This window comes from Cottoperca gobio, unplaced genomic scaffold (assembly GCF_900634415.1).
Source record: "Cottoperca gobio unplaced genomic scaffold, fCotGob3.1 fCotGob3_477arrow_ctg1, whole genome shotgun sequence".
NCBI classification, from domain to species: Eukaryota; Metazoa; Chordata; class Actinopteri; order Perciformes; family Bovichtidae; genus Cottoperca; species Cottoperca gobio.
In genome coordinates this window covers 1-15,999 of record NW_021167030.1, presented here as the reverse complement: position 1 = coordinate 15,999, position 15,999 = coordinate 1, and the positions used below count along the sequence as shown (strand labels likewise).

The window sequence follows — 15,999 nt, the reverse complement described above, 5'->3', positions numbered from 1 at the left end:
CCTGCAGCTACAGGGGCGGGGCCGCATCATCACAGATATGTACTCGTCAGTGAGAGCTTTTAAAACTAAACTCTGCCTGTGGGAGAATCAGCTGCTGCAAGGAAACCTGGGCCATTTCCCCTGCTGCCAAACCATAACAACGCAGATCTCTACCGCCGTCTAGAGCTCTAACCCTAACCCTAACCCTAACCCTAACCCTAACCCTAACCGCCGTGTGCGCACAGTTTCCACAACTCATCCCTGACACAATGCCTCAGCTCCGCACCCAAGCTGCTCAATTGCTCTCCATGTTCGGCAGCACTTATCTATGTGAGCAACCTTTCTCCTCAATGAAGATGACGAAAACGTGTCACAGGATACGTCTGACTGATGAACACCTTCGTTCGATAATGAAGGTTGCCTCAGCTCAAAGCCTGAACCCCGACATTAATGAACTAGTATCCAAGAAAAGATGCCAGGTATCTGGCTTGGGCACATCAGATTAGATCAGTGTGTCGCAAACTGAGCAGTAAAAAGGCCTGAATGGTTGATTTATTCATTGTTATTTTGTTTACAAATGTATTATTAGCCTGTGGAAAAAGTTATGTTGATATTTACCTCAGAAGGGTTAGGCATTCCATTTTTTATTTACATTTTATTTAATATACCATTGATGTTTTTTCGTTTTGCACTATTAAGTTATATAAGCGTTGCTTGTTCCATATTTAGTGTTAAAGCAAATCAGTGTAGCAAACTGAGCAATACTTAACGTTTTATTCATGCACTTTCTCTTGCTACTTCAAGGCTTGAATGTTTGATTCATTCATTATTGTTATTTTATTTTCAAATGTATTATTAGCCTGTGGAAAAAGTTTATTTTGATATTTACCTCAGAAGGCTGCAAATAGAAAAGAGGCATTCAATTTTTATTTACATTTTATTTGATATGCCATTGATATTTTTTAATTATTATTATTATTTGAAACTCGATCTTGCATGTCACTTGCTTGTTCAATATTCAATGCAAAACTTGTTAAAAGGTTAATTTGTTCAACCTTGGCCCACGGCTTTATTCAGTTTTAAATGTTGGCCCAGTCTGTATTTGAGTTTGACACCCCCGTCATAAACCATCATAAGCATTTAAAAGGTCTTTTTCAACCACAGGTGTAAGTGTGCTGCATTCAAGTGGTGTCGGAACAATCAGAAAAATGAGTTCTCAACTGGGTCCTGAAGTCCAAACTCGGTGAAAACGTTGACGGTTTTTTTAGGCACAAACATGGAGGACGAAGGTAAATGTTGGTTGAGTGTAAGAAATGTTTTATTAAATTCACATATTGCATTTTAACTTTTGCTCACATGTAATGTTTTATGTTGTAAACCTTAGTTGCTGTCCTCGTACAGTGACGCACATTAGTCACTTATAGCATCATAACAGGGCAGGTGAAGCAATAATTAACAGTTATATGAAATGTGCTGCAACACTTCTGGGACAAAGTGTTTCCGTATGTTGGAGGGCAACATTAATAAACAGCAGCGTCGAGACGCTTTACAAAACATTGTTTTTCTTGTCACGCTGAAGTCAAATTGACCAACTCGGGGAAATAGCAGCATTAAAGTGAATAAGTGCTGCACCTTCACTGTTCATCACTAACATGGATTATTGATGCACATCAGTAAACAGCCATTGTTGACAACATCAGCTCCACCTTCTCCTGCTATGATAAAACATCTCTATTATAATGAACACTTTTATTATTCATCATTTAGAGAACACAACACAGCCAAAGATCATTTCAGTTCCACTTTATAATCTGCATCATCCGAGCAAAGAAAGACAGAACAGAGTGAATATATTGACCAGTCTGAACAACCTGGTCCCGTAATATAACGTCCATGTTGAGAGCGTCATGTGTGAAGACGCTCTGACAATCACTTCACTTTGGGAACTCTTCTCTTCCCTTTGGACTCAGTCTTTCCAGATGTCTTGGTCATTTTGTTTGGTGCTTTCTTTCCTTTCCTTCCTTTCTTCGCTGCAGCAGGTTTGGGTGCCTTCTACAAAACAAAAACAAAGAAGCAATGAGGCCAGTTGACATATTTAAATGACTGTTTAAATCTTGCAGCAGCACTGACCTCCAGTTTGGGCTTTTTGCTAGGTGTTGCTATGGGAACCAGCTGTGGGATCTCTCCCCCCGTCACCGCGCTTTTCTTCTCCTCCGCCGCCTTGTTCTTCTTCGCCTGCTTTTTGGCCGCAGCCTGGAAAATCACAAACTGGTTATTTGAGCGTTTGTATAAATGAAGCTCAGGCACACGATGACCGGCGAGTCTGAACGTGTTCTCACCTCCTGCCTGGCAGCCTGAGCCTGTTTCTCTGCCTCGTCCAGCACGCTGAGGTGGTTCAGGTCTGACGTGTAGATGGGCAGGGCCCCCGACGTCTGGCTCTTTATATGGATGAGCTTTATCACCGGACTTTTCTGTAAACAGTCATTAAGAGTTTGGGGTGGACAAAAGTTAAAGACGGCTGTAAACGAGCAAAAGCAACAAATCAAATGGAACAAGTTATATGTTGCAAAGAGCCAACACAATAACACTTTATGAAACACATATGGATCAAGGATTTAACCTTTAGGATCACAAATCACAAGACAACTCTGTGCGCAGCTCGACTCACCGTGCGTAGTTTGGCCGCCACTGTTTGGAAAGCAGCCTCGATGTTTTCCGTCACCTCATCTGCCGTCATGCCGGCGTGGCCAACGCGTGCCATGCTGCCACACAAGCAGGTAAGAGAGCAGGGTTACTGTGTGGACCTCTTGAGGCAGGTGCAGTTAGGCCCATAAATATTTGGACATTGACACAATGTTCATCATGTTGGCTCTGTACACGACCACCATGGACTTGAAATGAAACAATCAACATGTGCTTTAAGTGCAGACTTCCAGCTTTAGTTTGAGGGTATTTACATCCAGATCAGATGAACGGTGGAGGAACTACAACACATCGTATACGTGGTGTCCCCTTTTTAAAAAGTAATTGGACAAAGTAACATAATCATAAATCAAATTGTCACTTTGAATATTTGGTTGAGAATCCTTTGCAGTCAACGACAGCCTGAAGTCTGGAACCCAGAGACATCAGCAGACGCTGGTTCGGTCCCTGGTGATGCTCTGCCAGGCCTCCACTGCAGCTGTCTTCACTTCCTGCTTGTTCTTTGGGCAGTTTCCCTTCAGTTCTGTCTTCAGCAAGTGAAATGCTCACTTGGATTCAGGTCAGGTGACTGACTTGGCCATTGCAGAACATTCCACTTCCAGGTCCAGGTCTCCTGCAGCCCCCGAGCTAAAAGCCTGGCTGGGGGAGGAGGAGGGGTGTTTGTTTCGATGGTTCAGCCTAATGATGTCTTGCTTCACTGATAGTGACAGCTCTTTAGATTTTATATTGAGAGTTGACCTCAACACATAGGTAGTGTGCAAACACGTGACAAAACTGTGTGACGTATGCGTGCGACGCCATTTTGGATGATATACAAATCAACAATGGCGTCTAAAGCGAACAACAGCAGCAATACAACTCCGACTTCTTCAAAGTATGTTGACTCTCTGGATCCTCTGCAAAGGCAACATTCAGAGGGAAAGTCCAAATGTGCGGCCGTGACCCGTACACGCTGAAGCCGTCGGATTATATTGAGGATTTAGATTCATTACCTCCGATTGAATATCTGGATATTGTGAACTACCTTGTACTACAAACGTCGTGGGCAACCAACGCACAAATGAAGGCGTACAAGAGCTTAGATGCTTCTAATGTCTTTGTTTCTGGCTGGGTTGGTAGTCTTCTTACCAAACCACTGAAAGATGACAGGGTGCTCGTCCATGCCCGTGTAGATCACTCTCAAAGAGCTCGAGATACACCGCTCACGCCGTGGGTTGTGAGTGAGAAGAGCGGCGATGTTATCCTCGCACACTGTGATTGTATGGCTGGATTAAGAGAAGCATGTTCTCACATTGGTGCTTTGCTTTACGGAAGTGAAGTAGTCTCAAGAATAAGCCAAACAAAACATGCACAGAAGAAAAGAGCAAATGGCATCGCATGTAAAGAAAGTGCCTTATTTACCAGCGATATGGATTTTACCTCCGCCAAAAAAGACAAAAAACACTTGGTTGTGAGGTGAGAGACGGCACAACACCTGGTCCAGAGGTAAAACGAGAGCAAGGCTGGTGGCTTCATCTAATGAAGATATTGAGAAGTTGTATTCTGGCATTGCTGCTTCTGGTGTAAAAGCTGCAGTACTAACTCTTGTTGCACCCTACAACGAGGAACTGGTACCAACAGAGACAGAAGGCATCCCTCAACCATCGACCGCACTTCACAGCGATGAATTCATGGCTATGAATTATGTGGATTTGTTAAGTGCCTGTGAGAAGATTTCTATTTCCATAACAGACGAAGAATGTAAAGTCATTGAAAAGGAAACCAAACTACAGGCTCAACCCAAAGTCTGGTTCAACCGGCGTGCTGGAAGAATTACAGCCTGCCACACAGACCCAGCAAAACCCTGGAGGAGTTTAATAAAGAGCATCTGCTGTCCAGAAGCACACGTTCACATCTTCAGCTACCAGGTAAACATGCTTATTTTCATTAGAAATAAGTTATATTTCCCAACATTTTCTCCCCTCAACACTAAATACAATCATATGAATGTAAAGTTTTGCAATTATTACAGATTGTTGCATCTGAAGAAGCATCACTAATTTGATCACTAATTATTAGTTCTTTCTTTCTTTAGATGGGGTTGTACACGTGAAAGATTTGCAAGAGAAGCTGATGAAAGAAAGATGTGTGGAGCCCATGAGCACTTTGTTGTGTCCGACAGTGGTCTCACCATGAATCCCCAGTGGCCTCATCTTGGAGCTTCACCCGATGGAATGGTGAATTGTGATTGCTGTGGTACTGGATGCTGCGAGATAAAATGTCCATTTTGTTACAAACAATCAACAACATGTGAAGCTGCCGGTCAAAGAAACAGCTGCTTCATGGAGATTGACGGCAACATATCACTGGATCACAAACGTGCATACTGTTATCACGTACAGGCACAGATCTTCATCATTGATGTGGAATACTGGGAGTTTGTGGTTTGGACTGAACAGGATGTTCATATTCAACGCATCTATGCAAATCGTGTATTTTGGGAAGCAGCTGTAGCCAAGGCTTCTAAATTGCACACTGTTGGTGAAATATTAGGAACATGGTACACCAGGCCTATTCCACTTAATGTAGAAGAAGAGGAAGAAGAGGATGGTGAAAGTGGGCCCTGGTGCTACTGCAGAGAAGACATTCAGGGAAGCCAACTCATTGGGTGTGACAATAACAATTGTAAAATGCTTTGGTACCATATGAAGTGTCTGAGAATGGACCTAGCTCCAACAGGACACTGGTTCTGTCCTTCTTGTCAGGCTGATCAATAAATGCAAGTACATGTATGTGTCATTTCTTTTAATTATTTCAATGACAGTGTCAATAATAATACTTCAATGAAAGTATACTAACATTCTGACAAAACATCTTTTAAATATGAAAAATACAAAATGTTGCTAGTATGTCACAAACGACTCGTATCAATATTATTGCAAAGGAACAATTGATGGAGATAAATTACACAATGCACAACAAACTTTAGCAATCTTATCAATAGGTGACAAAGATTGTCCAGGCTTAGCAGTAATAGTGTCTATCAGTAAGATACTTTGCAAAATGACATACCTGCGCCTAACTAAACCAATTACACGCTGCACATGTATTCTTACAGTCGCTATCTTTCTTGTTTGTTCAACTTCTATTGCTGACAACTGGCTGTTTCCACGTGTAAATGCAGGATGTTCAGGGATGCTCCATAAAGACCAACACTGTCAGCAATGTCAAACCCCCTGTCAGCTAACACTATATCCCCTGGAGGTAACTTCTCTAATGTCCCACAATTATCAGTTAAGTGTTTGTCACTAACCCGCCCTCCCCAGGCTTTAGAAATGAATGAAGTTCCACCTTGTGGGGTAACACCGATAAGAAACGTTACAGTGTTATGGTGCTTATAGTTTGACCATGTAACTGCTCTAGCTATGAGACTTGATGGCCTGTTGGTAAAGACTTCAACACAATCAATAATGACTGATACACGGCTCCCAAAATTCTGTTTGAAGACAGCTGGCACGTTTTTTTGTAGGTTTTCTCCATCGGGCCACAACATTAAAAAGTCCAATCTGACACTCAACACATCGAACCATTTGTCAAATACTCGGCATGCTGTAGACCTAGATATTCAAAATCTATAACTCAAATCTTCAAAGGGCATGTTAAGGCGTAGGTGCATGAGTACGAAGAGGAGTTCTTGAAACTTTGTTAGAGAGTTGAGCGTGCCTGAATAAACTAATCCACCACATATTGACATTACTTGCTGTAGTATCATGAAATGTGCACGTCCAGTGTACAATTTAGTTTTCTCTTCATTAATCTGAAAACTGGCTTCAGTTAAATCTGCGTCCAATCATTTATTCTTCAGTTCCACCAATTGGAAAGTCATGTTTGGATTGCACTGCTCCATTGCAGATATTTGTAACCACGTGAGATCTGTTGGGCATTCACGATCTCTGGTCTCTGGGAGCTTTTCATCTGTGACAATTTCATTGTTTGAATCTGGTACATCTGTTCAACAAAAAGTAAACATGTATTAGTAAAACTAAAATAACAATTTCATTAAATATATTAATCAGCACATGCTTTTAAACTTAGGGACTTTATATACATATATTGTAAACATCTGGCGAAGTTGATACACATTCTAGATCTAGTGTATTCAAAGACACTGAGGCTTGGGCTGCTTCGGATTTTGCTTTCTTGGCAGATCTTTCCTTCGTCCTGCTGCTTCTTGATGCTGCGAGATGAGCATTCGTCCTGATCTTTTCGTGTCCTCATTTTTGTGTTGGCGCCCAATCTGGGTTTGTTTTATCATAAAGCTTTGCCGCTTCTCCTGGTGACGAGAAGTAAGGTCTTACAGTGTCCGGGTATATCATAAGCACAAATGTGTAACGTAAACATTGAAAACATCGCTTTAGCATGAGCTCTTACCGGATATAAAGTGGACGCCACACACACGGGTGAACTGTGCTTCTTCTTCTGTTGAATCCTCACGAGTTATGTTGCTAAACCAGCTGACGGCGTTGGGTAGACAGCAACTCATCCCTCTTTTGTGGATCGTTGTTTTGGATGATTGTAGGAAATCTAAAGAAGCGTTTCTCTGGGTCACGAGTAGCGTTATGACCACAATCATACATTATTATTAGAATTATGAAGCGTTGCAGCAACTCCCACGTGAACGGCCGCAGTCTTGGTTGTGTATATCATCCAACATGGCTGACTTACGGGTTGGGACGTAAGCGTGACGTCACATACACACGATCTATTGCAAAAGCAAATACCAGACTTGAAATGAACTAACGAGGAAACAACACACACACACACACACACACACACACACACACACACACACACACACACACACACACAGTGTGTTTTATGCACATCATTGGGCACATAGCTGATGGAAATGGCACAATCTGACTTTGTGTCACACTCTACACATTTCTCTCTCCAGCTAAATGTTTCGAGGGCAGCGGCGTGTGTGTTTATACAGAACATGTGCCGACACTGGACCAACAGCGCCACCTGGTGGATCCTTTGCTCTCATGCAAAACAGCTGAACAGTCTCCCGACCGGTCTCCAGGACTTCACTCGCAGCAGTTAGATCACTTTTACTGACCGCACAGAAAAACAACACGGTTTGAAAACACCAATCAGCGAGTCCGATTTAATTAGCTGCAGACGACAGCTGGCGGGGAAGTTTCCAGACACGTCCTAACTTCCACCGGATTCATTACCATCAAACACAGTTTTGGGAATACACTCTGAGATCAGTCTCCAGATGAAACCTTGTGAGGAGCCGGTGATTCAACAAGTGTGATGTTTGCTTCATATCGAATTAAGAAATCAGTTTTATGTTGTTCCTCGAAGCTGCAGAGAAATTAAGAGACTTCACATGTGCGACACGTCATTATTCTGTTTCTGCTCGCTGACAGCATCTCATTACACATCATCTGGTTCGAAGCATCTGTAAAGTTCCCCTGCAGACGTGCATGTAAAATAAAGAGAGAGACCCCCCCCTGTGAAGGTTCGACTAACAGAGAAAGTCCAGAGTGTTCATCTGAAGGACGTCTGATCCAAACACTGAAGCCACAAGCAGCAGTGAGACAAACAGTACAGACTCTTAAAGGGATAGTTCTGTCGGTACGACTTTAGTTCTATACAACTAAATGTTTGTAATGTGAAATACAAGCTGTGCAGTGCAGGTAGTGCAGCAGTGAAGACTTAAAGCACTAACAGTGATACTGATCTGAGAACAGAGGTGCAGGAAGGAATCTGAATAAACCACAAATACTTTAAATGTGTTACAAAACAGTTTCTCTATTTTAGAATGAATATATAGAAAGATAGAGAAGTTAAGAGGAAAATAGAAATACGATTTAAGTAGAAATGTGTACATTGTACTATTTATATATACATTTATAAACCTGTGTTCACAGAGCCCGCCTCAGAATGTTAATGTTACATTTAATTCATTATTTAAAGATTCATAGATTCAGGATTTCCAATGAGGGAGAAAAGATTTCTTTTAAAAGATGTCATTTTAAATCATTTTACTTCAATCATCTTAATGTAAATCACTTTTCAAGGAGAGATTTAAACGTGGCATGAAGGGAACTTTCACACGTTTGAAATGCTTGAATAGTATAAATAAGATCCTTACTTGAAATGTATGAATACAGTATTAATGCATCGTCAGTATTGCAGTTTATATGTGAATAAATAATCGGGTTCAATGTGCTGACGGCCACATGCAGGGATGACTTCCTGTGTGCGCAGCTTCAGTACCTGTCTGAGAGTCTGCAGGGTTCAGAGGAATCAGGACGTCCGAGCTGATGTTTTCTGTCATCATCAGCTGCAGAGGGCTCCACGTGGAGACGCTGGACAGGCTGCCGACCACCACCCTGAAGGAAACACCAAGTAACCTCCGTCAGTCACCTTTACACACGTAAATAAACACTTTGAACCTGCAACACATTCTAGAGCAGTGGTTCTTAAGGGGGGGTCCATGAGTCACTCTCAGGGGTTCGGCAGGGGTCTAGATTACAAATGTTTAGTTGCTTAGTAAAAACACCGCTTACATTTGAATTCAATCCGCTGTTTTCCGGCTCTATTTATGTTATCTGTTATCTGTTATATGTTATATGTTTATATCTGTGTTGTCTGTGTTTCTCCAGCGCTCTGTGTGTATTCGCTCAAAACAAAGGCGCTGTTTCGCGGGCTTCCGGGAGAGCCGTAAGTGAAGTTACCGTAATGAATCAGTGTTTGCTGTAAAGCGCAGAGTCTCAGCTTTCAGAAACCGTTGAATAGCGCAAACCATGACGTAGTTACGGTAATCCAAAGTTTCACTTGTGCAACGTGTGGTTTCAATCCCTTCATACTAACTATGTGGAGCAAAAAAAGAAAGTGGGTGGACGAATACGTACAATATGGATTCACGTGTATAAAGGAACGTGATGGGAGTCAGCGTCCTCAATGCCTGATTTGCAATGTTGAGCAATTCTAGTGTAGCACCGGCAAAACTAAAGGAACACTTCCTAAAGCTGCATGGAGATGGGAAACACAAGAACACAACGCTCGCTGAATTCAAGGCGAAGAGAGCCAGATTCCATGAAAAGGCAACTCTGCCTGTTCTCGGCTTTGTACCCATCGACAAACCGATCCTCACAGCATCGTACGAAGTTGGTACCTGATCGCAAAGCAGGGCAAAGCACACACCATTGGTGAAACACTGGTAAAACCAGCTGCGTTGAAGATGGTGAATATCATGCTGGGAAAAGCTGCTGAAGAGAAGTTATCCCAAATTCCTCTTTCGAATGACACAATCAGCAGCAGAATAGACGACGTGAGCGACGACATCTTGGCTCAAGTAGTTGCAGATCTGATGTCAAGCCCAGCTACATTCAGCCTCCAACTCGACGAGACCACCGACGTTTCCAATCTGAGCCAGCGTGTTGTATTCGTGCGCTCTGTGAAAGACGACGTGATAAAGGAAGATGTTTTATTTTGTACGCCTCTTACAACAACAACCAAGGCAGTCGATGTGAAGAAACTCGTGGATGACTTCTTCAGAGACAACGATCTTTCGTGGAAGATGGTTTCTGCAGTTTGTTCGGACGGAGCTCCAGCCATGCTGGGACGACACTGTGGTTTTGGAGCGCTGGTGAAATCCGATGCACCGCACATCATTGTTACGCACTGTGTTCTGCACAGGCATGCGTTGGCAACAAAAACCTTGCCTCCAAAACTGGCAGAAGTATTAAAAACTGTAGTCCAATGTGTGAACTACGTGCGAAATAGTGCCATGAAGCACCGCATCTTCAAAGAGCTGTCAGGAAATGGGCTCTGAATTCGAGGTACTTCTGCAACACTCTAACGTTCGGTGGTTATCCCGGGGAAAGGCGCCGAATCGTGTTTTTGCCATGCGTGTGGAATTAGCCCTGTTTTTGCGAGAGTACCAACATTGTCACGCAGATTGCTTCGAAAATTCTGAGTTCATTCTCATTTTGGCGTACACGGCCGATATTTCCGATGCTCTCAATCATCTCAATCGACAGATGAGGGCGGTGGAGTGAACATCATCGAAGCGGAAGAAAACCTGAAGGCGTTTAAAAAAAAGCGACGAACAGAGAATGATAACTTCGCAAACTTTCCCCTGCTGGACGACTGAGTGAGGAAGATCGAAGACGTGTCTGGAATTGGAGACATTTCTGTACCTGGGGAGCTGAAGTTTCTTCCGCCACAGAACAGACAGTGTTTTGCGGAGGAACAGTAGTGATTTACGGGACCCGGCAGCCATCTTTAGCCCAGTAGCTGTTCTCTTTGTATGAGCACTTTATTTTCCCCAAACTAATAATATTATAATATAATCAATGATTTGTTGGTAATCTACAAGAATTTGAACTTGGAAAAAAGATCAATGTGCCCAAAATGATCAACTCTTCCTCCGTCATGGTCATGACCTTACCTTCCTTGAGATGTGCGTGCGATATGAAAACTTAACTAGGATCAAAAATAAATAGAAAGCAGAGCTGCAGGATGTTGTGGCTGAAACATTATAGATTCATCTGACAGTTATTTTCTTTAGGTCTAAAAATTGTGAATAAATGTCCAAGACCTTCAAATGTTGTTTTGTTCGACCAAAAGTTTAAAGATAAAATGATTTATGATGGAAGAAGCAGCAACGCCGTCTCCTCTCCGCTGGATTTAGATCATGTTTGACAAAGTTTCACTGTTTTAGTTTGAAACGATGAGCAGAATCATGTTTCAGCTGCACACTGTTTTCAGGAAAGTGTTCGCACTCTTTCTTTCTTCCTCTATGTTTCCGCTCCATAAACCTCGTCGCCAAAGAGCCTTTTTCTGCCACAGCACTTCAGGTCAGACTGATCATCCTGCAGGACGACAACTACTGTACTGCAACATCTCTGAACATGAGCTCAGGCCGTCAGCACTTCTCACATCCTCCCCGCTCCGTCAGACACAGAGCTCGTCTTTACATCAGCCATTTTGACTTTTAAGCCGTTGGCTGACGTACTGCCAATACACACTCAATCTGTGTGGACTGCCCACATTTAGCCACCAGAAGACTGTTCACACTGAAGTATACTCAAGCAAGATAAAACTAAAATAAAGTTTTAACATAATAGTGTGAGTTGTGGGCTTTTATTTTGAAAAACATGCCTTATACTGAGCTTCCTGTTTGGATACAGGTACTCTATTGGAATTTTATTTTAAAAGGTGTTCGCTGTTAAGATGATGTTACCTTCTGGGACTTTTATTTTGAAATAAAGCCTCACCCTGAGCTTCCTGTTAGGATACAGTTACTATGTGGGGCTTTTACTTTGAAAAGCACTTGGTGCATCCCTAGTTTCCTGTTAACGTACAGCGTAAACGTCAGAAATCTGCCGCCAAAGTTTTAATTTTTCAACTTTTCTTGAGGCAAATTTGGACGGAAACATCCCGGAGGTTACAATAGAAATGAATGAACGTTGACACACACACGTCTACGTTTTAACGTTTAATTTGGTGGTATATTGTGAGCAATATATAAAGCGAGACCCTAACCCAGAACATAAATGTAAATAATATACATTTGGAAATCTTTGTATTTGTTACATTTATCCATTTCAATATATTCAGATACGAGGACCAGGATGTACGTATAGTATACATATAGAATAATATAAAATGACTCTGCTGGCTTCCTTTACTAAGTTAATTAAATCATTTTAAATATGTTTCTTATTTTTTACAGACCTAAAGAGTAATCAATTAATGGACAAAAAGTAAAATATATTGTTTTTTATAATAATATAAAAACAGCAGTTAATTGTAGGGGCTCGATACGATTTGGAAAAATAATTTAATTGCGATTATTTTGACTGATATCGCAAATGTGCGATATGATTCACGATATCTTTGCATCATTATGCTCATGTTGAGATTTATTTGGAGAGGATTTGTAACACATTTTTACTCTTCCGTCTGTAGAATAGAAGGCATCTCTGCAGCTTCACAGTATTTACACAGATTTATAAAATGACTAATGACATGAACAATATACACTTCAGTTGATATCACAACACCGTTTTGGTGAGCACATTAAAGTAGCCGAAGCATTGCATCTTTAAATATAGTGGCAAATAAAAAGGTGGATGAATCTCGACTTGAAAACCAAATGTTTTTGACTTTTTCCTAAATTGAGCTGCAACGATGAATCGAAAATGCCGTTTTCAGCCTCTAAAATATGAAGATTTCCTGCTTCTATCTGTGTTGCATCATAATAAAGTGAACATCTTCTATCGAACATAACAAGACATTAAATATCTGCAGTAATGGGACTCTGAGCCTCTCGTTACATTAAGAATGTATTATGAAACTGTGACACTTCATACTAACATAAAAGAGGAAAATGTCCATCATGTCTTCCTTTTCTAAAGATATTCAATGCACACTGATAAAAAGCAGCACATCCTCACAGTGAGAAGCTGGAAGCAGAAAAGACTTTATTGTTAGTGTTGAGTCCTGTAACATACAGTGTGTCTGGTGCTGACAGCTGCACCGGGCCTGCTTGGCAAGCTTTCAATGCATTGTTGTCACACACAAAAAGCTCGATTCTCACAAACTACTTTAACGTTTATGTGATTGCACTGAAATAGAGGAAGGACTTTTAAAAAGACATGTGTGTGGATGACAGGGAGGCTTTGTTAATGCCAGCAGCTGACAGTGGGGGTGGATGCTGCAGGCAGGGAGGATGATGGTGTCTTACCCTGCTCCAGGTCCTGTTGGTCGTACCATGGCTCTTCCTCTTCGGTCACAAATTCCTCCATTGTCCCCGAGTTTAGCATGGGGGACCCCCTCCTCCAGAACCCGGGGGAAACCTGCAGAACCAGGCCGCTCTGTGTGAACAATAGAGCGGATCCTGCAGGAGGCAGCGGTCGCTCCTTCAAGCTGCTTCTTTCAGCCGAGGGAGTGTTGTGTTGTGGCTCTACGTGTTTCCTCTTTCCTTCCTCGGGCACGCCCACCTCTCCCTCGCATCACCCCCCCACCACCGCCCGGCACCGGCCCATCCCGCTCCTCATACCCGCCGCCGCTGCTGCTGCTGCTGCTGCTGCAGAGGATCCGACAGACGTGGCAGCGAGGTTGCAACAGCACTTCCTTTCTTATCAGCGGCACACTCACGATGCATTCAAGTGCTGCTCGGAGGCTGCAGCTTTCTTTCCATTGCAATCTTTCGGTGACGCTTGCCCTGTACATTTCGACTTGTAAAGACGCCATGACACCCGTTCTTTAAGACCCATTAATTATGAAGGCACATCTGTTAAAAAGATAACAAATACTATAACATGAAGCTTAAAATTCAGACTGCATTTAAACGCTACATTACCTCATACATCTGACGTGGAGCCAGTGGCTGCTGCACAAAACACCTTAATATATAATATAAGTGTTCTCCCAAAGTATGACGAGGATATTTTAATTTAAGGGAAGTTTCACTGGGATTTAAAGGAAACTCTTAATTTGATAAAGGGATTCAGGCCTACTTTAAGGGTGTTGCACAGAATACCTTAACTTGTTTCCTTAGTTAAGACATTTACTTAATGTTTATTCCCCCTTACTTGGTTGCTAAAGTCTTTTCTGCAACGCTTTAACAACCTTTAAGAGATACCTTACTTATAAATCCAGCATTTATAAAGGCATCTCTGATAAATACTAAATACTATATCTGAAAGCTAAATTCTTCGACTACATTAACTCATACAGGTATATGTGCCCTCTCAAAGAAGAACTACATAATAAATGCAAAAGCAGATCCCACTGTGACCCAGTAGGGGTCATCAAAGCATCATGTAGCTGACGCTTTTGTCCAAAGCGACAATAAGTGCAAACACTCACGAGGATACAACTCCGAACATTAAGAATCCTTTAAGTGCAGAACAAAAGCTTCAAATAAGCCAAATAAAAGTGCAACATACAAAAACAATAGAATACAAATTCAACTATTAGCTACAAATAAGTTCATGCATACTGTGAGTGTTTCCTATTCTCAATAATCTGATATTATTGTACAGATTCTTCCTCAAGTTGTCCTAACGTCCAACGTTCTTGAGACATCTTTCTTTATTTAATTGTATTTATTGTTAATGTTAGTGTAAACATAGCATAACGTATTGGGTCATGACTATAACTTTAAATCTGAGAAAACACTGTTGCAGAAGAACAGGCTGTTTTCTATGAACCTTATAGAAATGTGAACGCCATAAATTCAGTCTCAACATGCACAGCTCTCACAGGAAATGAATGCAGAGATACAAGATTGTATTGAATCAGATTTTAATATTAAACCCGGAGAAAAACCCGTACGAATCTCACAGTAGACTCAGAAAGGCTCAAGAGCGGGAATCGAACCCTCGACCTTCTAACTGTGAGGTTGCACAACTTTAGATTATTATTTAAGATATAAACAGGATAAAGGCCGTAGGCCCAATGTCGGATCGTTGGTGAGCGTCTGTCGCCCTTCTTTTTATATATTTAGTTTCAACGGACAAAGTTACGATTTTGTGAAAATAGTTAAAATTCTCCCTGAGGACATATTTAAAAATAAAAATAGACCCTCAAATTCTTTTTAGATTATCCTTACACTCGTGTAAAATTCATCATATATTCTAATACATCATAGTCTAACTGTATAATCCAGTTAAATTACATTACATTAAATTATTGTATTATATGGCTTTAAACTGCTTGGGACAGAATCCTTCCTCTAGAACATATGTTTGAATGTAGTCCATTCATTAAAACTACATGTAGACGTTCACCTGTAGTGTGTACAACATGTATGACTGTTCACCTGTAGTGTGTACAACATGTATGACTGTTCACCTGTAGTGTGTGTCATGTTATGCTGTGTTTGTGTGTAGTGTGTACAACATGTATGACCTGTTCACCTGTAGTGTGTACAACATGTATGACCCGTTCCTGTGTGTGTGTGTACAACATGTATGACTCTGTTCACCTGTAGTGTGTACAACATGTATGACTGTTCACCTGTAGTGTGTACAACATGTATGACCCTGTTCACCTGTAGTGTGTACAACATGTATGACCTGTTCACCTGTAGTGTGTACAACATGTATGACTCTGTTCACCTGTAGTGTGTACAACATGTATGACTCTGTTCACCTGTAGTGTGTACAACATGTATGACTGTTCACCTGTAGTGTGTACAACATGTATGACTCTGTTCACCTGTAGTGTGTACAACATGTATGACTCTGTTCACCTGTAGTGTGTACAACATGTATGACTCTGTTCACCTGTAGTGTACAACATGTA

General features: G+C 41.6%; 1 protein-coding gene across 2 annotated transcripts; it reads right to left on the bottom strand.

Annotated features, from left to right (window-relative positions):
* Window positions 1-1,275: 1,275 nt before the first annotated feature.
* On the bottom strand, window positions 1,276-10,247 carry LOC115006089 (uncharacterized). 2 transcript variants are annotated; one of them, XM_029428142.1, is made up of 7 exons: window positions 9,883-10,247; window positions 8,953-9,068; window positions 4,853-4,927; window positions 2,648-2,741; window positions 2,319-2,450; window positions 2,110-2,232; window positions 1,276-2,031 (listed from the first exon to the last, which is right to left on the bottom strand). In XM_029428142.1, exons 1-7 carry the CDS (start codon window positions 10,021-10,023, stop codon window positions 1,909-1,911), a joined length of 804 nt encoding a protein of 267 aa, XP_029284002.1. In that variant the 5' UTR covers window positions 10,024-10,247; the 3' UTR covers window positions 1,276-1,908. The 2 variants fall into 2 exon arrangements, with proteins under 2 accessions (XP_029284002.1, XP_029284003.1); XM_029428143.1 differs by lacking the exon at window positions 4,853-4,927 and having other exon boundaries at window positions 9,883-10,239.
* Window positions 10,248-15,999: the final 5,752 nt, after the last annotated feature.

Excerpts from the sequence above, each read along its gene's own strand:
- LOC115006089 (XM_029428142.1), bottom strand. The coding sequence starts at position 10,023 with ATGTCGTCGCTCACGTCGTCTATTCTGCTGCTGATTGTGTCATTCGAA. Across the intron at positions 9,069-9,882 it reads TTACCAGTGTTTCACCAATG|GGTGGTGGTCGGCAGCCTGT; the intron begins GTGTGTGCTTTG and ends TGTTTCCTTCAG. Across the intron at positions 2,032-2,109 it reads GCAAAAAGCCCAAACTGGAG|AAGGCACCCAAACCTGCTGC; the intron begins GTCAGTGCTGCT and ends TTTGTTTTGTAG.